At 43.6% G+C, this 25,808-nt stretch overlaps 1 protein-coding gene across 2 annotated transcripts; it reads left to right on the forward strand.

Annotated features, from left to right (window-relative positions):
* The first annotated feature begins 251 nt into the window (after positions 1–251).
* On the forward strand, positions 252–25,594 carry LOC135388855 (importin-11-like). 2 transcript variants are annotated; one of them, XM_064618700.1, is made up of 26 exons: positions 252–475; positions 843–943; positions 1,034–1,106; positions 3,911–4,114; positions 4,202–4,331; positions 4,432–4,539; positions 4,665–4,735; positions 4,832–4,931; positions 5,369–5,461; positions 6,498–6,653; positions 7,790–7,830; positions 7,945–8,083; positions 8,184–8,289; positions 11,335–11,498; positions 12,231–12,271; positions 12,364–12,429; positions 12,966–13,130; positions 13,196–13,388; positions 15,633–15,712; positions 15,815–15,895; positions 16,398–16,493; positions 16,566–16,682; positions 18,098–18,219; positions 18,335–18,427; positions 18,512–18,587; positions 24,152–25,594. In XM_064618700.1, the coding sequence occupies exons 1-26, from the start codon at positions 341–343 to the stop codon at positions 24,386–24,388; spliced, it is 2,988 nt and encodes a 995-aa protein (XP_064474770.1). In that variant the 5' UTR covers positions 252–340; the 3' UTR covers positions 24,389–25,594. The 2 variants fall into 2 exon arrangements, with proteins under 2 accessions (XP_064474770.1, XP_064474771.1); XM_064618701.1 differs by having other exon boundaries at positions 16,566–16,679.
* Positions 25,595–25,808: the final 214 nt, after the last annotated feature.

A 25,808-nucleotide genomic window follows, 5' to 3' on the forward strand; every position in this document is an offset into this window, starting at 1 on the left:
GTTACATGTCTTCATTGGTTGAAAGGTGATGAGTGACAAGGAAGAAGGACAGTAGCCTACGTACAAGAAAATAAAACTCATTTTGTCAAACAAAATAAATGCGATGCTATAATGCCTCGTCGTCCAATTACCAACAGTACAAAAATACAAATAAATATATTCATATTTAATATACAAACTGAGACTTTAAACAAACAGAGGACTTTAGCGGAAGCGGATGTCGAAAGATGCTGTATCCGTTTCCGGTTAATCTGTAGTGCCTAATGGCGGCCTGCACGATTTTCGCGACAAGATAAATTTTGTGTAAATAGACATTTATGTTTCTTAGTAATCGATCAGGATGAATCAGAATAACACCGTTCTAGTTTTAGAGACTCTTCGAAATGCAGCTAGCCAAAATGCCGATCAACTCAAACCAGCAGAACAACAGCTCAAATGCTGGGAGACAGAGAAGTGGTTTTATTCAGCTTTGTTGGTATGCGCAAGAAAGATCGATCCTTATTTGTGTCATATTTTCGTTTGCATCTTGTGAGAAAGGCAACATTCGCTTGCGTGAGCATGTCAATTTGTGATATCCATGTCTTGTTCGCGAACGCGTTTGTTATGCCCTGTGTGTCGATAATTCGTCACAAACACGCAGTAACGTAAAAGCATGTTGCACAATGTCATCTTACCTAAATTATGATTGACGTTGCTGATACGCTTTTATACTGTCCTTTGCTTGAAAAGTTGAATAGAAGTTTGTATGGTTGGTGCATTTTCGCGGTGCCTTTGCTTGCATAAATATAGGGCACCTTGGTTAGGAGTGTCAGGTATCTACATAAATACATTTTCTGTTTCAGACAATTTTTTCAGACCGCACCTTAGACGTTAACGTACGTTGGTTAGCAGTACTGTACATAAAAAATGGCATCGAACGGTACTGGAGGAAGAATGCAACAAAGTATGTCATCTTCACGACTCCTGTGAAAAAAGAAAACAGAACAGCGTGCAATTGTGCTGCATAATAAAAATGTCTATTTTCTTTTCCTAGTGCCATATCAGAAGAAGAGAAAAAAGTACTTAGGGAAAAGATGATATCGAACTTCACGGAACCCATAGATCAGGTAAGAAAACTACCACCTGAGAGCAGCCCTCGTAAACTCATAATAGAGAATAAGTTAAGAATAACTCATGAGGTTCATTCAAAAATACACGTGTTTCAAATATAATAATAATTGTAAACAACAAAAGTGTGAACTCATAAAAGTAGCGAATACTAAGTATACGCTACAACAGCACATGCAGACATACTGGTTACTGCGTTCTTTGTTCTTGCACAGTGGTCTTTCTGTTGACCATGGGAGCAGGTACAGCTTGAAGCAGAGCTAACTTGAACGTGACTGTCACCTGCAGAGCAGAGCCATATATAGAGAGAGCATGGCCATCTTTTGATCTTATGGCACTTTATGGGCGGAGCCTGTTTTGCCGTGAGAGTTGTTGTTGCACCGCCCAAAAAGCCTGAATCCAAGCGAATCCAGCCAGCAGGTGGGCGCCATTTTGATACAGTTCACCGACTGGTCGACAGGTACTTTTGTCGCACTCAATGTAATCTACAAGAATCGCTGGCTTATGACTCCCAGCCACCTGTGATAAGGGGGCTTTGTTGACACTGAAAGAATTTAAGGATGAAGGGCTCTCAAAGGACGCAGTATGGACGTCTTCCGCCTTGCATCGTAACCAGCACTCTGCATCAACATTGCGTCTGCAACCGGCTGATGACAGGACAACAATACAGCGCGGCGAGGGCGGTCGTTCAGCCGTGACGTTACATAATGTGCTTCAAGTTAGGCTCCTCCTAATGGCCAAACTCTCTCTATACACAGCTCTGCTGCAGAGGGGCAACAGAGTCACCCTGGTGCTCCTCAGCAGAACTAAAGGGAGAGAGCGTGGACCATCCCACTCGTACTACGGGGGTGTCCGTCGTGTTGTGAGCCATTGGCTCCGTATGGGGGAAAGGGTGGGAAGAGGTTTCTAATAACACTGGTAATACGGTTAATACATATTCCTTTAGAACTTGCCTTTTAGAAAACACCAACGCACATGCAACATTTATTTACAGTACGTAAATTTCCCGTGCTATTATGCAATAGGTATCTACACAGAATTTGACTTGAACAGCGTTAAAAAAAAAAAAAGGAGTCTTCATGTGCTCGTCTGTTTGGTCTGAGCCCGTGGTTTGCAAACGAAAGTCGTTCCACCAGCGTAGATGAACACAAGTTGTTGTTTAACCTTTGAAATACAGATTTCACTGCGAACCACCACAAAAAATTTACTTTTTAGGATCGTGTGCCATTCTGTGGTGGGAAGAATGAGGCCTTCCACCTTCTTTTTAGCAGGTTCAACCAACAGGTTAGATAGGCTCAACCAACAGGCCCCTCACTGAGACGTCTGTGGGAATGCACACTAACTTGTTTGGCAGCAAACACAGTTACGTCACCATTTGTACCGAACTAGTTCGGTTAGTTTGAGTAACTGAGCCTGATTTCTCCCCGAATTTAGAGTTCTGGAAGTTTTTCCATCAAATTTGCATGAATTTAGAGCAGATGTTTATGTACCCAATTTTTATTCCCTGAATTTAGAAAAATGTTTCTGAAAACTGCAGGCACTAATCATAATTTAAATCAAAGGTGTCAAACCGAACCCGAACTAAAAACCGTACCCAAACCGTTACTTTTGCTGGAACCGAACCTGAACCAATATTTTCATGACACTGTTGAACCCGAACCGGAGCAGAACCGGAAAAATAATAGCAGTAACCGGTTCACAACAAAACGGTTAGGACATAAAAGAAATCTGCATAAGAGTTCAAGTGCCTCTCAATCCGCGAACGGGGACACGTTGGTCTCCGTATCATAGATTTCACAGACAAACAAAGACACAGTCGGGAAGTTTTAAAGTATGCAACAGTACATGTAGCACACCTGAGCTCAACCTAAGAACAACCTGAAACGTAGTCTGTTATCCGTAACTGAGCTACTCCGCCTGAGAAATTATACTGCAGCGCCACCATGTGCCACCTTATGGCTCCTTTAGTTTTAGTGGAGGCACGTTACTTGTCGCAATGTAGAGTGATGCGCCTGACTATGGCAGCCAATAGCAACAAGAGCAAAGATGGGGCATAAATCTGCCGTTCTTAGGTTCAACACAACTACAGAGAGATTGTGGCATGTGGTATTTAAAGTAGCACAGAAGTAATTTGTAACACCCAGTTTTCTTCCTATAAAACTGTTAAGTTTGCCAGTAAGATGCACCATGCAAAGTAATTTACACCGCAGAGTCATAATTATCGCAGAAATTGAATTTAAAATACGCCGCAAAAAGCGACCGTACGCAACGGTGGTGAAGAGCAGTACCAGCCTGTGATCTGCCTGGAACCTCGCGCTAACGCTATAAGGAGAACGCTCGCTGATTGGCCTAGAGAAATGTTGTCTGCTACTCAGCTGTTCGGGGTTCTGTAAAGGCTTTCTCCTTGCTCGGTAATGCTTCGGCCGCTCCTTGTATCCCCAATTCTCCGGGAAAACTGGCAAAACAGGTTTACGACGGCAAAGGGACAAGGCGCCGACCCCCACTGACCGGCAAACCCGAACGAGTCTCCTTATGCCGTCATCGGTGACGTGCCATCATACCTCCTCATCCTCGTTATAGCTGGAGTGGCGAGTTAAGGGTGAACGCGCGGAGTCATGTTTATGTGAGTTTTCTTCTGGGAAACAAATTGCACACATCAAAACCTTTCGCGCTATCCGGTATAATGACACACACACACTTTCATCAGATGTCTTAATCTGAAATTTTTTTGGATAGCCCTCTGTACTCCTTTAATGTGACGTATGAACCTGTTATTTGAATCCCCCTCTCTTTGACCTTTCAGTTGGCCCTGCAAGTGGCTGTCCTTGTGTCCAAAGTTGCCAGGTTTGACTGCCCAAACGATTGGCCAGAACTAGTCCCCACATTATTGGAAGTCGTCAGGAGTCCTGAGGATTTGACGCAGCAGCGAGGCCTCCTGGTGTTGCATCACGTGACGAAGGCCCTGTCCTCCAAGCGCCTCGCTGGAGATCGCCGGATATTTCAGGAAGTAAGCGAAAGCAGGGATGCACGTGGCCTTTTCTTGTAGATGAGCTACCTGATTATTTTTTAATTTTTTTGCTGTCGCACTCAACAGCTGACGAACAACATCTTTGGGTTCATTCTGCAACTGTGGACAGTGCAAACGGAGGTATTCTTAACGCAAATGTCGGGAAATCAGAACAACCTTAATATGGTGCTTGGAAAGTCGCTGCTGTGCTTGAAAGGTATCCTGCTTCTTTTGGTGTCGTAGTTTTTTCTTAGTCGATGTTCCCTGCGGTTTGCTCGACTTACTTTTGCGGTTCCTTCGTCCGCTTTTCCTTCTAGTTTTGAGAAAACTTGTTGTGCACGGATTCAAAGAGCCTGGTCGCGTTCCCGAAGCCACACATTTTCTGTCGCTAGTCTTCCGGTGGATGAAACCCATGCTAGAATGCAGTAAGTGCATGTCCATTTCAGTGTGTTAAAAACTCGTTACAAATTTGAAACTCATGGTGGTTGCTGTGTGCAGTTCAAGTTCAATTCTAGCGCTCTTCCTCAAGGACATGCCTGTCTCTTTGCAGGAAAATCTTTGAGTTGCAATTCACATCTGCAGCAGATCTGTGAGAAGTATGTAATCTTGTTGACCAAAGTGGTAAGCAAAGTTTTTACTCATGTAGTTTGAATCTTGTCACCTTCTACTTACTGCACACAGAACTTTCTGTATCGTGTACTATTTGAACTCTTCTAGTTGCATGATGTCCTGGAGATCCATCCATTCTCCTACATACCATTTATCAAGCCCTCTCTAGAGACATCTGTTTCACTCTGTTTTACGGAAGCTGGAGAAGGTAAATCCTTTCTTCTGATCTTTTCAATTCAATTCAATTTAGTTCAGTTAGAGTTTAATGGGAAGTTTTTATGGTATCTTTGGCTGGTTGCACCAATCCACTTTTGCTTCGAAACTGTGCTTTGCCGAGCTTAGTTCTAGTTCTTTTTTTTTTCTGGGTTTCATCCACAGTGATGGTGGTACGCAAAAACAGGTTGTTTGCATCTTATTCTTGAAACAAAATAGTGTCAGTTTTGCCTTCGTGGCTTTATTTTTTAAGTAACATTTGAGCTTTGCTCGAGCCATTGTCGCAGTTGGTCGTGATATGACTTTTAAAGAGGAACCAGTTTTGAATTGATTAGTATGGTATCAAATTTAGACCTGATACAAGTACTCCCTCGCAGACATTACTTGGTGTGAATGTTTGACGTTGTAATACTTGCGGCATTTCTTTTACAGGTCTTTTGTTTGAGAGGTTCACAGTTCAGTCACTAAACCTTATCAAGGCCATTATATCATGTGCAGAGTATCGTCCCTGCAAAATCCCTGAAGGTAAGTTGCTGCAGTGGAAGCAAAGAAAGAACACCGTTCGTGCATTCATTTGACAGGGATTCATATCTTGAGGGCCAACCTCAAGAGATGCACATATTGAAGGTGAAACCAAATGTGCAACCCTGGTTTGGTAACTCAGAATTTCAGAAAGTTGCCGGACAAAGGGGAAACTGACCATTTGTAAAAGGTTTATATTGATGTAGCAGATATGTTAAAAAAAATTGTATGGAGAACACTTAGGGTGCATCTGACATTCCCTTCCATCACAGTTTAATCAGAAGTGGTCATCCATATCAATTCTGCAGACTAAGATCGCAGAAAAACAACAAATGTAGTAGTAGTAACTGAAGCAGTGGGACATAGAAGAATACAACGCTGAAGCCTCGCAATACCCGTTTGCATATTTATGTGGAGCCATACTTGCTGGTGCCTTTTCATCAGCTGACCTTCTTTAAAGGGGTTTGGACAGGTCATCCCACATTACCCCAGATAAACATAAAAGACGGTTCTTTGCATCGATGTGAACATGCATTGAAAGTTTCACAATGAAGAGGGTAATAGAAGCTGGAAAATGTCTGCACTTTGGTCGGGAGTGTGTTCGAGGCCTTCTATCTCGTTAAGTATGACACGTAGAATAATAATCCTTTTTTCCTCAGTATTCTGGCTTGCAATGCAATGCGTCCATGGTGTAATGAACCACATCTCATGAAAGTGTCCCAACCCCTTTAATGAAATAGTACAACCTATTGAAAAAGAAAGTAGAAGAGTTCTCATGGTTGTTTTCATTGCTTGTTGCGAGCAACAGGAGAGCGCTTGACAGATCCACATTCCTAAAAGTGCAGATAGTGAAAGACTTTCCTCACTTTATGGCTACCTGACCTCGAAAATGCATTGAGTTCATAACGGGTGTGACTGTATCCGATATTTTTCTACATGACAGATGACTGAATGATTTCTGCCGAATATTTCTTGTATTTGCATATTTCTTGCATTTTTGTAGCCTCCCTCATGTGATCTCTCTCTCTCTTTCTGACAGAAACACGAGACCCTGCAACACTTCAAGCTGATAAGCTGAAAATGGAATTCTTCACGCTTTCCACAGTGGCGGAAATGTGTCGACGACTAGTTCTTCATTATTTTCTCTTAGGAGTAGACGAGCTGGCAATCTGGGAGAGTGATCCTGAGGGCTTTGGTGGGTTTTCGTCTTTTTCATTCTCCCCACAGTGCTGTTGTTTGTCAACAAAAAACAAATCAGAGAGAGCAAAAAAGACACGGGCAAGAACACACTGACACAAATGCGAGCTACTCTATCATCAATTTATTTTCGCTGTCATGTTACTAGATCTGTTCACAGCAGTGTACGGCTACACTGTGGAACATGTTGAAGTGCAAGGCAAACATTCCATCTGGAGTGGATCCATTCCACGAATGGATTTGCTGTTCAAAAGAAACAACAATTTTCCTCAAATACAGTCGCCGACTGATTTTTCGGACTTCTAGGCGCCACGAAAGGGGTCCGAATTTTTAGTGAATGGCATAAATCCATTTTATTTCAAAGCCTTCACTCAGAACATTCACAGTGCCATATAAGGGGGAATCACTTCTTCAGAACTCTATGGGTGATTTTCGTTCGCACAAGACACGTGAACGCTCTAAACTATCATCATAAGATTGGTACTGGTGTGTTCTCTTAGCTTTTCTCTAGTCATTGACGTATTTTTTAGAGGACGAGGTTGAGCCGTTGATTTTTAATAAATTAAAGTTTGGTGCGTCTCGAACATGTGCTACTATCTCGATAGAGTGTCGCACACTAAAATATTTGCGAATTCGGGCTCAGTACAAAGCAACGGATAGTCCTGGAATTCTACAAAATGTGTCATTGACAAGGGCAAAGCAAGGAGAACACGCCAGTACTTCTGTTCTGACGATATTTTACGCCGTTTCTGAGTGCTGTGTGAACAAACGTTCTCTATTGTCTTGCGCAGAAGTGATTCCCCCTTAAAGTGTGCCTATACGGGTCTGCTTTGCCGTGCAAATGCTCAACAACGTATCACATCATATTTTGGCGATGTGTACATGTACAACCATCCTTGTACACATACATCATTGTAGTCATTGCAGCAAGGATTGCTATTGTGGACAGGTGTGCATCAACAGCATCCTTGTCGCTGCCATTGTTTTTTCATTTTTTTATGTTGCCGGTGGCAAAGACAGCGACAGTGCTTTCTTTGACTTTGATCCCCGTCTACATGTAGTTTTGTGCATGGTTACTCAGAGGCTAGTGAATTTGTGACAAGAAATTATTTAACTCCTTTGTTCTCCTTCCAGCATCGGACGGTGGAGGTGAAGCGTGGAAATTCAGCTTGAGGGTATGTTTCTCGGTACACATAAAAATAAGTGCAGACAGATGTTACGTAGTCACGTAGAAGGTGCTTTAATTGGTATTCCACAATAATTTATTCTTATTGTCATTTGCAATGCAGCCATGCACAGAATGTCTCTTTTTAACAATCGTCCACGAGTTTCGAGAATCCCTCATTCCCTTGCTCATGGAGCTTGTTCAGAGTATACAGCCTCCTGCAGGTGCTATCAGTTTCCAGGCAATTCTCAACAGAGATGCAGGTACGTTCAAAGCCCCACTGCCTTAGTAATGGCTCCTCTGCATATGAACTGCATGGTAACTGCACACATGACCTGGATCAAAATGAACCATGTATTTCAGTGTACAGTGCTGTGGGCCTAGCAGCTTTCGAATTGCACGACGAACTGGATTTTGATAACTGGCTCCTCCAAGTTCTTTTGCCCGAACTGAAGGTGTCAGAAGCGAGGTGATCCTTTTTCTTTTTTGTGCTTGCAGCTGCGTGTTATTGAGTGCATTTTGTATAAATTGGTACACAAATTTAATAGATGCAGTGCTTACTCAAAAATTATGAATTCACATGAATTATGTTCGGGAGTGTTTCTACCATATGAATGTGGTTGGTAGCCACAGTCAGCATAGTACTGTTTGTACTACTCATGCTTTTAAATCTGCACAGTTTGTGGTGGTCCTTGTGTACTGCCTTTATTGCATTACTCTGACGATGTCGTGTTTCACCTTGAGCACAAAATTTGTAGCTGGAAGTAGCACTCCACTGCTGCAAGACATATCAACACATGCACTGCGAGTCTCATGTGCAGTTAGCTTACCTAACACTCGCAAGTGAGCTGCCGTTGAACCCCCAACTTTTCAGACTTTTGGGGGGGGAGAAAAAGTGCACAAATTGGTATATTCAATGCACAGTCAATATGGTATATTTCCAAGAAAATATCGCCCTTGTAGTCAAATTTATAATTCATATTGACACAATTTGCACATTACAAGGGTCGTTCGATGTTGACCGATTGACCAAGACCCAGACCGGCGGCGAGGAACTGTTCGGGACATTGCAGCCCAGCACAATATTAGTGTCTGCAGTGTGGAGACAGTCATTGGCGTGCACTTACAGTCTGCGCAAAATCTGTGCAAGATGGGCTCCCGACATCTCGCTTGTGACCAGAAGGGAGCGTGCATGGCAGTCTCAGAGCAGCTGGTGCACCGGTTTCAATCCGAGGGTTACGAATTTTTGCAATCCACGCTCACATGTGACGAAACCTGGATGCATCATTTCACCCCAGAGACAAAAAGAAGCTGCATGGAATGGGGACGTAAGGCTTCCCCTCCGCCAAAGAAAAGCGAGATCCAGCCGTCTGCTGGGATGTCTACGGGAACTCTCTTCTGGGGACATGGGGGGTGTCGCCCACGGCAACTTCTTGGAGCAAGGGGTCACGATTAATGCCCTAGTACTACAGTCGGCCCCCGTTTATCCGGACTTCATTTATCCGGATCCCGCGTTGTTTGGACAAAAGGCACGGGAACGGATTTTCCTCCATGTATTTTGTTCTCGTTTATCCGGACTTCAGCTTCCGGACTCGGACAAGAATTCTAGGGAACAAAGTCGAAAATTCTTATAATCCAGCTTCAGTTATCCGGACTACCGTGAGGAAGAGGAGACGCTGACCCCACTTCATCACCCATTTCGCTGTGTTGGGGTTATTCCCGTCACACGCTATGGACCTACATTCCTCCGTAGGGGAGACAACCGTGCACGATGACCCCCTTTTCTATTTGTGTGCGTTGGGTCACGTTGACCAGTCGAGTCATTTGGAAATATCTCGAGCAACTGTCCGGTTCGAGAGGGGAAAACTCCAACCCGAGGGCCTGCTGCTCACGGCCCGTTGGCCGATGAAGACACTCCCCTAGCTGAGCCGCGATCCCTGATGCAGAGGCTCATTGCGACTGCTGTAGATGATGATGCGGTTTCTGACTCCGTCGACGTTGATAAGGATGATGACGCGTGTGCAGCTATGACTGATGACGGTGTGATTGCTGCTGTTGCCTCCAATGATGTGCAGCAAGACGGTGCCGATGACGCCAGTGAGAAACAAGGCTCCGACATTGACACTTTGCGTCCGCACTGACATTCTTCGAGCAGCGCAACAGCGTGGCTCAACTCTATGCAATTAGCAAAAGTTTGCATGAATCGAGTGCCTACACTACTATGTAACAGCTGTCATTGATGAGATTTCTGCGTTTTAATTAAACCTTGCTCTGTAGGACGTTTCTGTTCGGTCGTTTCATTTATCCGGACGCCCCGGTATCCGGACGATTTCGCCGGGAACGGCACCGTCCGGATAAACGGGGGTCGACTGTACTACATTTTGATAAAGGGGTCTGTGCGAAACGCAATTCGCACGAAAAAGCCTGGGATGTTGTCCGGAAGGGTCATACTTTTTCATGACAATGCCTGGCCTCGCACGGCAAATTTGAGAGTAGCAACCCTGGCTGAAATGTGCTGGGAGATTTTGCCCCATGCCTCCTTACAGCCCAGATTTAGCCCCAAGTGATTACCATTTGTTCACCAAGAACACCTTGAAGGAAAGACGTTCCACACAGATGAAGCCCTCCAGAATAATGTCCTGCAGTGGCTACGACAGCCACCCACTTCTTTCTACGCCAAAGGCATCAAAGAGTTGCCACAGTGATGCAGCGGTGTCTAGATGTGTACTGTGAACACTTTGAAGAACTGACGTAGTTTGGTGCTTCCCAAATGTTTCAAAAGGTCTCTGTCAACCTTGAACAACCCTTGTAAAAATTAAACACAGGTGCAGCATACTCTACCGGATCACAAAAACTATCCTTAACATAATTAATGAGAATTGTTAACTTTTGTATAGTGTTTCTATCAAAAAGGCATGCTGCATACTGACAGCAAAATTTCTTACCAATCACCACCATTTTCCAAGTAGCTATTGCATTGTGTTAGACATGCTGTGTGCATCATGGGACAGTGGTTCGGTGACAGATTCTCCTATTCTATTTATTAAAAAAAATCCTGAAACAAGCACATGTGTCGAGATATCCCTCTTGCTATGCAAATGAGCCGAAACTGCGTGCATCAGGAGATGATTCCACGTCACAGGGCACACGCTTTGGTGTGATCGAGATGGTCGGAGCATGTGCTGATCTCCTGGCCAGATCAACCGCTTTGCGGCTCAGATAACTCGACGACAGCAAAGGTCATGCGCTCCTGAGGCACACCGTTTTGTTTCGGCTCACTTGCATAGCGAAATTCTGCAATGGATGTTTCAGGATTTTAAGAAAATGGAAATGCTTTCAACGAGGATTGTCTCCCATTCTGTTGTCTCACTTCTGTCTAAATGCCCCTAATCATATAGATTAATTGATGAGAATTGGTAATTTTTGTGCAGTGTTTCTATCAAACTCCGTACTCATGTTACGTCATGCATGCTGCATACTAAAATGAAGTTTCTTGGCACCATTTTCTAAATAGCTATCGCATTGTGCGGAGACGTGTCGTGTGGCTCATGGGACAGTGGGTCGGCGTCAGATTCTCCAAAGAACTTAAAGTTATCCTGTACAAAACACTTATTGAATCCTTAGACCCATCGGAAGACCTTGTTGTTCGACTGACAGCAGCGAGCGCCGTCAAAGCAGATATCCTTTCATGTGCTACACATATTTGGATCTTCTTTCAGTGTGTCTTGCTATAATTAAGGCCCTGGTTTTTCTGCTGCGGCATATCTCAAATTCTGCAATTTTCTGCTGCAAGTGCTTGCGCATCTAGGCTGACAGATATAGTATATGAATGCAAAATCTTCATTAACTTACATGGCATAGAAGTAAAGTGTCTACAAATCCACTATACGGTATAGCTAAGCATCACGTAGTACTTTGTGCCGTTTTGACACTAGCGTAACATAGTTGACGGTGTAACGGCAGAGAAATAATCGGGCTCTTTTGTGGAACTCCTCAGTACCATACCAACCTTTGCACTCTTGTTTCCCCGAGTGGGAACGTTTGGCCATTGCACGCCTCACCGTGAGTAGTGTGCTAGATGAGATGTCTCAGGTGAAAGCAAAATAGAAGTAGTAAAAGACAGGATGGATGTGAGCTTAACCACTGTTCCCAGCGTGAGATGCGTTGTGCGCGTTTATTTTTCTCTAAGTTTGGTGGTGCAGGAAAGGGAGTTATCAGATGTAGGGGCATCCATCTCTGGCACCAAAGCTTTGTTCCTCAGACAAGATGCGTAGTTCCACGATATTCCATACAAAATCCCAGATTCCACGATACATGCTAAAATTCACGCATTTTCGCGGAAAAGTCGGGGCCTTAGCTATAATACGTGCCTTTTGCGTACATTTTTTGCCCTCTTTAACAAATTCTCACCAGTAGATGATTTTGAATTCAGCATAGAAGAGTTTTTGCCTGTGAGTAACAGCTGACAGAGTCAAAATTTTGTTTTGCACTGTTAAGCTCATATATTGTGTCATCAATTTGATACATTTTGCTCCGTTTACAGTACTTGGAATCTTATGTGTCTCTTCTCTACAAGCTTCTTCAGCAAGTAAACGAATGTGATACCAAGGTAGGATTTTGCTTCATAGACATAGACATAGTTAGGGCCTGGCTTTTTAGGGTTATACCAAATTATGCCCGATATTTACCCCGATTCAAATCAGCAAAAACAGTGTTTAACCCGACATTTCCCCGAAAACTGCTGGACCAGGGTGATCCAAAAAGTCATCACAACTTCCCCAGAACTTTGGAAACTGTGTTGTAAATGCATAAATGTGCTCATACAAACTGTCACAACAGAGACACTGCTGCCTCTTAGATACCAAATATTGATACACTGTGTCTACTAATCCAATTCAACCAGAATTGGGTTGAATCAGGTTCAGTTCAACCCGATTACACCCGACTTACTGAAGCAAAATATAACGAGATATTTACGCCCCCTGATGTTGCTGAAAAGTATAACCCAAAAAAGTCAGGCCCCTATACATAGGGTCGCAGCTGTCTGCTTCGTGTGATTCACCTTTTCTTCTGCAGATGAGTATTTTTTGTGAAGTCCACGAGAGAGTCGTTTACTGACATACTTCTTTGTCTCGTAATGTGCAGATAACAGTTCTTCATGTGACATCCTTCATTATTGAACGTGTTGGAAGCCACATCCTTCCCTATGCAAACGACCTTGTGCATTACTTGCCTCTTCTCTGGGAAACAGCTGGGGACCATAACCTCTTAAGATGTGCCATTGTGACAACGCTAGTTAGGGTGGTCGAGGTGAGGCGTTCAGTGCCACAACACACCTTACACATAAACACTGATGACTATACATCTGTGTTCAGGGCCTAGGTGCACATAGTGAGAAGTTGCATGGATTTCTGCTCCCCGTTGTCGCGTTTGGCACAGATGTGAGGCAGGCGCCTCACGTTTATCTCATGGAAGATTGCCTGGACCTCTGGTGGGCAATCCTCAATAATTCCCGAGCATCATCTCCGGAGCTCTTACAGCTTGCCCAATATCTTTTTCCACTTTTTGGTATGTATGTCCGTGCGGTTATGTGACGTCCTTTTTGTAGTGTTTAATGACAAAAAAGCATCGAGGTTGTTCTAGAAACAGCACCGCATATACAAAATTCATATTTTTGTTCACGCAGGGTGTTTGGCAAGAAATTCCTTGTCAAGCTGTCTCCTACAGCTTTTCTTTCCATGCCCCCCAATCCTGTTTAATGAAATAAATCGAAATTGGAAGTGGGATTTAATTCTTAAAAATAGTCTGCATAACAAAACATATACAACCTCCTGGGTGACACTCATAATAGTTTATGCCACACAGTATGGTTCTTTGCATTTGTGTCGAGCATCAATCAAGTTAACGTTGTTAATTGAACTTGCAAAGGTAGCAATTTTCTTCATGATTTTAAAAGCACATGGCTGCCGTAACACTAGTATTTCAGTCAAAGTAACAGGGTTTTATTTATTTATTTATTTATTTATTTAACATACGTTAAGGCCCTCTGAGGGGGTGTTACATAACGGAGTGGGCAATAAAAAAAAACTAATACAATAAGTATATATAGAGCCGGACGTTTTCGGGTTAAACCCGATTTCTACCAGTCATTACGAGGGTTCGTCGTAATGACTCCCATCCCGTAAGTTGGCTTTCCTGCGCAAACAAAACGTCTGTGCATGCATGAACGCTGCCTCCACATGTCCACGTGCGAGCGGAAATAAAAGGAAAATGACTGAAATCTGGGTCAACGAGCACAACGATTTGGAAATAGTGAAGAAAGGAGACAACGAAAATGTGCTCGCGTGCCGTTTCCGTAACTTGGTGCTGCAGTCAGATCCGGCGAAGAAACCCTTACGATCTTATAAGGGAACAACACCTCGCATCGGCAACAAGACACGATAGTCTAAAAAAGAAAGCGAAAGGTGTGCCGACAGTGTTTGAAGTTTGCTATCGTCAGCGTGAAAGAGAAAAGAATGCCGAAGGTGTCGTTCATAAGTTCGTCAGCGCACAGGCCAAGAGTGGAATAAGCCTCGAGCAGGCTGATTGGTCTCCTTGGCGGATTTGTACGCAAACACTGCTCAGCGGCCAAAGCAATGCCCGGAGTGCACCAGCTTCGTCGTAAGCAACTCGTCGAAGTTTTCGGCAAGCCCATGGAGAGGATCCGCGATGACGTGAAAGACGTGAAACTGAGCTTCATTGTCGACGAGTCTCACGACATCCTGCGGTATCCCACCGTAAATACCCGCGATTTATTTTAGATTCTTTATCTGCGGCGTTGGATATTTTGTATAGCAATAGCAATGTTTTCTCTTACGACGGGAAAATTTCTAAGCTGGAGGTAAACAATCTAAAACCATTATTCCCTAGAAATTGGTACACACTTTCGTTTAAAACAAACTTCATGCAAATCAAACAATTCTTCGCGACGCAAAACAGTTTGAAACATGTAATGGGGATTCCCATAGAGGCCTCGAGGGGTATTGCACTTGCCTTAAAGGTCTATGTAAATTAAACTATGTAATTAAAGGCCACGTAAATTTTGCCGAGTTCCTGTGTCATTCTGAGCAAGAATAACGAGCTGTATTTCACCCGAAAAATACCAAATAAAGAAATTTCACCCGATTCCACCATGTTTTCCTGCTCACCAGATAACACCCGATTTTTACCCCCCCAATTCTGAAAACAATAAAACCCAAAAAACATCTGGCTCTAAGTATACAGCACAATAGAGACAAATGTCAAACAATGCACATTGCTATAACCAATGTCATAACATATTGTGGTGATATAAGGTAATGAAGTAATCGGGTGGGAGGGGCGTACGGCTTCTTTGAACTTATAGGAGTTAGTAGTCGAGACTATGGCTGGTGGGTGGTCATTCCAGTCACTAATGGTAGAAGGAAAAAATTAGGTCAAGAAGTCAGATGATCGACACTGAGGCCGTTGAAATTTGAAGGGATGATCACAGTGTACTGAGATGTAGTCGGCTGGAGTTAATAGCTGATCACGAAAGGGTGGGCTACGATGAACAATTTTATGGAAAAGACTTAATCGTGAAATATAGCATCTAAAGGAGAGGTCTTCGATGTTTAGTTCGCGTTTTAGTAGTTTTCATAAGATTTCCACAGAAATTGGACACCTGAAAATCAGTCGCTCGTCAAAGCACGTTCGCTGAAATTTTCATTTGCATGACACAGTGGCTGGCCACTGTTAACGCATATGAAGAAGATAAAGTGCCCTGAATGCTTGATATTCTGTTTCACATTGCAGAGCTGGGTTCTGAAAATCTAAAGCTTTGCTTCCAAATAGTGCAGGCATATGTCCTGCTGTTTCCCAAGGAATTCTTACAGGTATGTCACATTAGGCTGGGTTGAAAGAAATGCCTTCCATGTAAGTGGTGCTATGATTTTATCTCTCGAGTGTATTTGCATTCATAGCTATTCTGTTTACAGGCATATGGTGAGCGACTTGTCAAAGCAACTACAGACTTGATTGTGGATTTGAATCGTGAAGGGATACTCATGATTATGCGGGTGAGAATGCTGGTCCTACCAAATTTGTTTGTTTGGCTTGGCATGTGCCGTGCTCATTGTGGTACAAAATGTGTGCTTATGCCTCTTGTTAAAGTGCATAGAGAGTCCTATCATGACTTGGCATGATAGAGTCCTGTACTGGTATGTGTGTAAAATGAAATTGGTAGAAATGTTTCCTAACGATTGGGGTAGGAGGCCCTTCGAAGTTTACTAAGCCCCTATGATTAATGCATGACAGCATGCATATATATGCCATATATGCATTCTCGCGAATATATGCGCAATATATATGCGCATATAATATGTGCGCAAATATATGCAGTCGCGAGATGCATATAGTATGCATATATATGCCACATGATATATGGCCGGTACATATCTGTAGGAAGCCCATGGCTTGTTAAGCTTGTAGTAAAATTTGTTTCAATGTGGCTTTTTTTTTGTGGTTTCAATAAATGCGTTTTATGCCGTGAGGTAACCATCTTCTCGTTCTGCACCCTAGATGGTGGAGCTCGTGATTCGAGTTTTTCCAGAAGAGGGTCCGCAGCTTTTCTACCCGATGTTGGTCCACGCACTCAAAGAGGCCCTGGAAGGAGAGGCAAGCTAATTTTGTCATTCTCATTAGGAATGTTAACGAGGCGTTGTGGTGCATCACATTGTACTTCTGCAGAATGCCTCTATGCTGATGTCAGTGTGCCTGTCCATCGTCGCTCGGGTGATTCTCCACTCTAAATCCTGCTTTAGTAAAGTGCTGCAGGATGAAGCACAAAGCCGAGGGCATGAGGTAGTGGTTTCTTTTTCTTTCTTTCTTTTTTTTTTTTTGTAGGTGCTTTTATGTACGCAGTGCTGTGGCGACTTGAATAACAAATGTTGGGTATTGCTTGTAAACACAGGGCAGCACTGATACTGCAAAACTGTATTGGTTTTCGACGAATCCTTGAGCATTCATGGGTAAGGCCCTCGGTTTTCCGCGATTCCGCGAAATTTCGCGGAATTTGGAATTGATCGCGGAATCCTTCGTTTGGCATAGGATTTTACGGAATCTCTTATTTTTAGGGGCGTGCTGATATTCGAGTTCTCGAATTCGAATCGAATGTCAATCACTCAAAGTATTCGATTCGCGAATCGAACCTTGGTGAATTCGATTCGCGAATCGAATACCCAATAGTCGGGTTTCCGGATATTCGACTATTCGCCGAATACGAACGACACCTCCAGAAAGTGGACTTCACCTGACGCTTCCCTGCACGAGGTGAAGCCTGCTTTACAAAATTGTCCACACTGCAGGACAAACACAGACATGCAGTTTAGCTTAAGATAATGTTAGCCCATGTTTATTGTGCATACTTCGCCTGTTGAAGGGGCGGCGTCCCTCCCGTGTGCGGTTTAGCGGCGGCAGTGGGGGATTGTGATTTGATGTCTGGGAGGTTGCCTTCAAAAAGTTATGGCTCTCAAATAATGCCCACAGCCCAGGAACAAAAAAGGGTGTCCTAACGATGTAACCTCACAGGGCATGTATTGTAAACTCTTTCCTATAAAGTTCCTATAAACTCTGTAGATGCTGAAAGGCCTTTCATCAGGTATAAAATGATTGCAGGCGACAGACCGCATCAAAGGAGAACAGAGGATATCATGTATGTAATTGTGAGCCACAACAGTACTTTAAATCTGTAATTTTATAAAATATTTTTTGCCCCCACATTATTGTTTAAAGTGTTTCCCGTTTCAAGCAGCCGTTGACTGCTCGCCGCGGAAAATTGCGGAGCCTAAGAAGAATTTACAAGTCGATGCCGTGGAATTTTGAATTTGCCGCTGCAGAAAACCGAGGGCCTTATTCATGGGTGCCAGACATCGTGTAAGGGCGTAATCCTGTAACAAACATCATTTTTGCTGTCATCTGAGTCATTATGTACCACTTCTTACTGCACTACCAGAAACGGTACAAAAATCCAACATTGAAATTTTCAAATTATTTAATGACACAAGCTTTCATGTAGCTACATGAAAGCTTGTGTCATTAAATAAGTTGAAAACTTCAGTGTTGGATTTTTGTACCGTTTGTGGCTTCCGTGGACGTCGACGAGACCCTTCATCTTTCTTGTGCTGCACTACCAGAATGAATTTTTAATCCATGTTACTTGCTCAACTGATCCATGGTATATGTTGCGTTAAAACAATGGTTTCTTTGTTTTTTTCGAACAGGTAGAAATAGTTTTTGGCAGCCTACTGGACAGGTGGGTTGAAAAAATGCCCTTGGTGAATCCCGTAGAGCGAGAAAAGCTTTTGGCCCTCACGTTGGCCTCAATACTCACCTCCAATTCCAAGTAAGCGTTTCTACCGATATATTACTTTTTTATGCAGCACGTGGTTCCTTAAGGCACGTGATTATCTCTGACTGGAGGTAGTGCTCTTGAATGTGACCCACCTTTCCCTTGCCAGAGCGGTGTACGATCGAATCTGTGGAATTCTGCTAGCTATTGTAGAAGTTTTGAATGATGTTACAAAGTCTGACAACCTTGGTGCACAAGTGGAGTAAGTGAAGGCCTTTTATCACTGTCTGCTACTGCATCCTAGTTTGAGCATCACTTTAAATACCTAATTGTCATTTCGTTTTAGTTCGCTGGTGTTGACTGATTCAGAACCACCACAGCCTGACGAGGAAGACAGTGAACACGATCGTCGAAAAATCGAGGTGCGTAGTTAGTTAAAGTGGTTACAGGAATGATTCTCCCACTTTTTCGAGGACTCACGTTGATGACGGTGGAATTTGTCTCCTGAATATGCCGAGCAAATATGGTCCCCCGCCAGTGCCATTCCCCTATGCCTATCATATGCCAATACAATCTGCCGGTTGTTTTCATGCAGCACAGTGTATTGTGCCAGCGTGGGCTCAGTGTAGAAACAAACGAAGTCCAATGAAATGTGACACACATTGTACTGGAGTGACCAGTGTAACGTGCACACTCAAGCCCGTGTGTCCTTTTCTGCACTAGAGCGACCAGTTGAGTTCACCAAAAATTGCACACCAGGAATCTGGCAACTGCGAGAGAGATGCCCCCTCCTTCACCACCTAGAAATACGAGATGCGATCAAAAGGTTCCGAGACTAGTTCTGTAGCACGATGAGAGATGGCACCACGGGGATGAGCACACAGCGGTAGATCTCGGTGACCTTTGTTTGTTCTCATGCTGAGTGGTGTACACACATTTTTGTGACCACATGCGCACAAGCCATTACGATTTCAGTAAGGTCTGCAAACTAGAGCAGAGAGCAAACGTCAAATTCTGTGTCAAACCAGGCAAATCCGCAACAGAGACATTTGAGATGATCCAGCAGGCTTGTGCCAATGAGGCGATGAGTCGTGCTAGGTGTTTTGAGTGGCACTTGGGCTTTAAGAGAGGCAGATCATCGTTGGAATACGAGGAGAGGCCAGGGACATCATCCACGAGCACAACCCCTGAAAATGTTGACGTGATAAGGGAACTTGTGCATGAGTACCATAGACATTGCTGACATCGTCGAAGTGTCATATGGCACAGTGCAGGTAATCCTCGCATGTGTTTTCGGCAAGTGCCGCATCGCGGAAAAAATTGTGCTGAGGATCCCGCAAAATTAGCAATTGGTAGAGGAATAGCAAAATTCCCATTGTGAATAGTTTACGAATATTTCACTTACACTGCGAGTCAAATCCGAATAATTTCGAATACCTCATGGTGAAATATTTTGCGGTGTACTGCTCATGATTTTTCTGCTCCAAACATGTGAGTCTTTCCACCCAACATAACATATCGTGAGGGAAGGGTCCGTCCGTGTTGTGTATGGCAGACTGCATTAGTGGGATGAACTACATTGAGAGTTAGTCAACTTCTTCCATGCAGCCTGCTTTGTGTGCATCTCCTCATGTCTATGTTTACATTGTGAATGTCCTGTACTTTTTTTTTTTAGAAACTGCACATGTTTCCATCTGTTACTGAACATAACTCTGGAAGTTGGGAGTATATTTACTAGAACTTGCAATGCCCAGAGCACAGTATTGAGCATGAGCTGACGAAATTTGTAGACTTTAGTGACAGAATATTGTAAACAGTGTAAAGCGGGCTTCACTTAACACACCGGTGTAATGAGGTGAAGCTGACTTGCAGAATGGAGCGGCACATCAAAAGAACAATGGCGGTAACGTGAAGTGGGCTTCATCTAACCCTTAAACGTAATGAGGCGAAGCTGACTTGCAGAATGGCAACAAGACAGCGATACTTCACTTCAGTACTATTCAAAATATAGAAACCGACACTGAAGACATCTTCAGTGTCGGTTTCTGTATTTTGTTTATGTGATCTACAGGACTTGACTCCCCTGTTCGTATACGCTTCAGTACTATTCGAAAAATATTCGAAAATTTCGAATACTAAAAACAGGTTGCAAATAGCATCGATATTCGTTTCATATTCGAAATTTCGAATATTCGCACCGCTCTACTTTATAGCGAAGTTTGTTGAACCACTAAAGCATCCACTATCAGTAGTTAATAGTTGGGGTTTCAAAACATGGGACCACTGCACTTCACTGTTTACTTCACTGCATCCGTATCTTCACTACCTGCAGGTTCACTATGTACTGTACCTCAAAAGCAACATCCTGCAGAGACAAGCACAGCTTTGAGTATTGAATATATGGACTACAACATTAAAAAACACTGCACTAAACACATGCAGATAGAGATGGTTTCTCAACCCTTTTACCCTACTTAGGGTTCTGGGCTTTCGGATTTTATTTTTGGGCACATTCGGAGAATGAATTTCAGAGTGCGTTATTTTGTGACAATTCTGAGTTTTTTGTTTTTTTTTTACAGCTAGGTTAATATTCAAAATTCGAAAAAACGTGGTGGCTGTGGAACAACATGCTACTCACAAAAAGTTGCCTTGCAAAAATGCTCACTGATATACGGCAGAACTTGTAGACAACGGTGTCTGTATTATGGCCACGTGGCGACGGGAGCATCTCGAAATCTGAGTATTCCTCGACATAGTTGCAAGGCAGTCTTTTTTTTTTTTTTTTTGCATCCCATTTTGCTGTCTGTGTTGCAACCACTAGCTGTCCTTTTATGAACAGAATTTGTTTTCCCTTGTTGGCTTTGAGAAGGAAGGGGAAACATACCAAGGTGCCTATTGGCAGAGGTGGGGAAATAACTTTATTTTGTAATGCATTACCGTTACTCATTACTGTATTTACTCGCATAAATTGCGCACCTAGTTTTGCGCGAAGAATGCCAAGAAAATAGAAAGCAAAACTGGAAATTTGCGCATCTGCATTTTCGCGCGTATATCTCGCCCGTAGCGACTGTTTTTCGCTTACCACGCGGTTTTTGCAACGCCGTCAGCGCTGTCGAAGTTACTGTGGTGCTTTTGTTTGATTTGCGCCCACGCTTGGATGATGGTCCACTGACGCGACGGACAATACTTTCACTCGAACTACAAAACAAACGTGGAAAGAAACACTGGACAAACACGCTAATGAACTTACAGCACAACATGACAAAGATGGCGAACATAGCGGGCTTTCCGAAATTGCAAAATTCCCATATCGGACCCCCCTCCTGGGAACAAGGCTAACCGGAAGTCGCGCGTCGCTAGTAATACTACCGGCAGCGTCTCGCCGTGATTCATCGGTAGAATGAGCGGTAGTGGGGCCGGTATTTTGCCTCCCATCCGGCGCCGGTTGCGCGGTGGGTGAGTAACTTCTTTCGCTCTTGTGCAATGCAATGATGATGTCAATACCAGCTCTACCGGGAGCCTATTCGCTCCGTGATCATACGGTGACGGCGCGTTGCGGAGAAACGATGAACTACCGTAGTGTGGATAGCTCCCACGCGTCGTCTGCTTTTACACGTTTATTCCGCGTTCAGTGCAGTAGGTGAAGCATTGAGGAACCGAACAGTATCTTACCATCGCGGCACACGAGATCTTTCGGTGAATATACACAAGAATTACGAAGAACCATCAACTTCGAACATCGGCCGGCGTGTTATCCACAGTAGAAAGCTGCTAGAAAGGTGACGGTGTCGCCCCCTATAGGTCGATCTCGCAGTAAAATTATGGAATTTTGCGTCGTTTGAAGATCGTTGCGAATGTACCCTCGCAATTGGCACACCACTAACTTTTCAGGCTTTTTTTTAAAAGAAAAAGTGTGCATGTTATGGGAGTAAATACTGTACTTTTTCCAGAAGTAATTAGGGGTGTCCAAATCCGAATATTTGAAGTCGGATCGAATATCGAATCGAATGGAAGAAACAATGCCGAATACCGAACCAATATCCGTGCAAATTTTACAATATGTGGCTCTCGCACTAAAAGTTTGCGATTTGTAGCCTAAAAGTTTGCGACTTGTAGCCATTTGTCCCCTATTTAGTGACTCTAGCCTCCAGCTGAGCCCCTCTGGTCGTTTAGCACATGTCTATAGCCAGCGGGAAGCGCAAGTCATTGCGAGACAGTAGCTGCATCTCCTATTCGGACAGTTTTGCTTCTGTTTTGCATGCACTGAGCCGGCATCCTGCTGCTAGGAAACCCGTTCCTGACATGCGTTTTTTGAAGGGTGAAACTGCTTATCAGTTTGTCGATAAGATCTCCCCCACGGAGGGATTAGGACTATGACAGGATGGAAGCCGCAGGTTCGATCACTATCACTCTTTCTTTCTTTTTTTTTTTTTAACCTTGCCGTGTTTCTGGGCTGTGTTGCCGTAACTTGTCGCTGGTGTCACATGACGTCACTAACGCGATAAGGTGGAAGATTGCGGGAACGCTCCATCAGGTAGTTACGTTATTATTAGTTTTGTTGCTCCAAAATTGATTTTTTCCTGCTCCAGAAGGTGCTCCAAAATGGCTTGGATCAATCAAATCACTGAAGTTTGGCTGCTGAAATTTTTAAGCTAAGGGACGTCTTCGAGACGCCCCCATTTTTGTTCGTGGGCTGCAGTCATTGTTCAAGAGCCCTGTTCTTTTAAAGGCAACAGCACGCACATCAAATCAAAGTCCCCCGTCGGCACCAGTAAAGTGCATGCGGGAGGGACGCCGCCCCTTTTTCAGACGATGTATACACAATTAACTTTGGATAACGTTATCTTAAACTGAGCACCGTCCTGCCTGTGTTGGTTCTGCAGCACTGGCAAATTCGTAAAGCAGGCTTCACCTCATACAGGGAAGCATCAGGGGAAGCCCACTTTTGGGGTGGTGTCGGGGTGGGCAGAGCTTGGCGTCATCAACACTGATATAACCCTAACGTGCATCACACCTGTACAGGAAATGTCGGCATCCTGTTGTTTATCCCTCTCCCCATCCCAACTCTTCCTCGCCGCCAAAGCAAAACCAAATCAAGATGGAGAGAGAGAGAAAAAAGCCGTCAGGTTTGGTTAATAAACTCGTTGACTCGCTCCTTTCTTCACACGTTGTTCGCGCGCAGAAGCCTCGATATTTCTATCAGCGCGTATTGGTGTATATATCGATATAATATCGATATTTTAAAAGTATCGATAAAATCACATACATACAATATCAATAATATCGATATCATTCCATCCCTACTCGGCATGCCATAATTTTAACTGTACGCTTTAGACAGTGTCAGAACATTAATTCCAAGTAATGAGTAATGCCATGATGCATTACCGTCACTCATTACCTGTTCCCAAATTATAATGCATTACCATTACTCATTGTCCAAATGTAATGCATTACCGGTAACGCATTACTCTTCGCCTGTGCCTGTAGAATGTAATTCACCTCAATTACACTGATGCTTCACACATTGTTAAATGAGAGACAGCAAAATGACATCAAAGTGAAAAACCGGGCATGTTGGTGTTGATCTTGCATGACAAACTAGCACTGGGAACAGGACAGAGAGAAGAGACAGGACAGGTGCTAGGGCAGCAAAGTGGATTTGGGTCCTTGTTGCGGGGCCTCGCAGTCCCGGGATGGACTTCCCGACATTGGAACTGGACAGTGGACCTGTTTACCGGACAACAGTATCAGATGTTTCTCATGGCACAGGAATCCTCCCTGTACCACCCAATGTCAAATGAATTTGCAGAGGGCACAGCGCATGTTCCCAGGCATGCTTGTAATTCAGCTTGGAAATGGTTCCGGAACGAATATTGGCGAATCACGATCTCGTGACTCATCTTCATTCACCACTAGTGCACCACCACAGTAATCACATATTTTACATTGAGCGAAAATGCAACATGTTTTCTTCACATTTCAGTTGTCGAGACAAGACCCTGTGCACACGGTTGTTCTGAAAGACTTCCTCTGTTCCCAACTCAATGCACTACGAGAATCTCTCGGAGAACAAAACTTCGAAGAGCTTATGGGCCAGGTTGATGTTGAAACGATGCAGCAGCTCAAGTTCTACCTTGAAGGGCCAGGACAACCTACACCACGGCCAATCAACGGGGCTGGAGGGAACATAGCTCGTGTCTCAAACTCCGGGATAGCTTGATTCTACCTCGTTTCTGTTCTTTTACTTGAGATTTGTCAAGAGCACTTGGGGAGACTGGGTTGGCCACCCACTTTTAGATTTGTTTTAAGGAAAGTGTCAAACGGCGGCTCATATGGAAGGTTTGGGTAATAAGAGGCGTTATCAAAGTGATGCAATATGTTGCTTTATTCCGAGGTTGTTTTGTTGGGGATGTCGGTGTTTTAATGCTACGTACCAAATGTTGATTTTGCTCCGAAGCTGCTGAGTGTGCGTCGGACATGAGGACATGGTTGAATTGAATGGCTCTTACCGTCTTGCTGCATGTAGCGTAGTATACCTGGATTTCTGCTGAATTGAGGTACCGTCATTAAATTTTGCGTGCAGGTTAATAGTTTCCACGCAGTGATAGGAAGCTCTATGTTTATCAAACCGGAAATGTCTGGAACGAGAGTTTTGTGTCCAAAGCGGACACAAATTTGACCTTTGAGACTATGTGAGACCTCTCAAGCGTTGGCTCGTGTTCTCGTGGCAGCAAAATGTTGATGCATTTTGGGTTATCTCTTTGCACACAAGTACTGCTCTTTTCATATAGTTTCTACATAGGATGTGGAAAGCAACCATTTTCATTATTCTTCAACTGAGAACTTGTACTAAAGTTCCGCAAATCTGATTTCGGACAAGCGACACGTCGTAAATGACAAATTGCCAAAGTACTGTGAACTGCACAACCTTGCAATCCTTTCTGTTGGTGCTTGTATGAATGTTCTGTACAGCTCTTATTTTTTTGCTTCACATTGTTGCAGTCGTCCTGACAGCTCGACCTGCTCACGAGCTAATCGAGCAGCAGTCGCATAGTACTCTTGTTGCCAAATACAAGTGCAGCATGTGTTTTATTGTACTAATTTGTTTCTCAGAAATAGCCAAAAGGAGTTTTTGGATCCTGTTAATAAATGTAAGTTGGCAATATTTTGCATTTTTATGTCAGTTTTTTTTTTTTCTCGCCTTGCAAACCCTGTTGTAGTTGGCACTGTGTTACCACAAATCTTCAATAACTACAAATGTCTGCCCAAATCAGGTGTATAGTGATATGGAAGTGCTTCGCTCAGGAAAATTATAGGTAATGCTGTATTTTGTTATGTCTTAGCAGGCTTTCTCTTTAGTTTCATGCAGATTTGTTTATTTGTTCGAAGTGATGCAAAAGTGATTTATTAAAATGTGATAAATATATTTGTAAAATCTGCTTCACTGCACGCCTTGGGTGTATGATTAACATGTACAATCATGCGTGTACACCAGGGTTGCGTAATGGGATCACCCATTCCATTCCGAGGAATGGGTGATAATTCCATTCCTCGGAATGAAAAGGTATGGTCAATTCTCACCCCTGGAATGGCTTGGCAACCCCATTCCATTCCTTTAATTCTATCAATAAAAGAAAAGG

Source organism: Ornithodoros turicata, chromosome 3 (assembly GCF_037126465.1).
Source record: "Ornithodoros turicata isolate Travis chromosome 3, ASM3712646v1, whole genome shotgun sequence".
Lineage (NCBI taxonomy): Eukaryota > Metazoa > Arthropoda > Arachnida > Ixodida > Argasidae > Ornithodoros > Ornithodoros turicata.

Coding starts and splice junctions, on each gene's coding strand:
- LOC135388855 (XM_064618700.1), top strand. CDS start 341: ATGAATCAGAATAACACCGTTCTAGTTTTAGAGACTCTTCGAAATGCA. Junction 4,115..4,201: donor ATCGCCGGATATTTCAGGAA/GTAAGCGAAAGC, acceptor CGCACTCAACAG/CTGACGAACAACATCTTTGG. Junction 4,540..4,664: donor GAAACCCATGCTAGAATGCA/GTAAGTGCATGT, acceptor GTCTCTTTGCAG/GAAAATCTTTGAGTTGCAAT.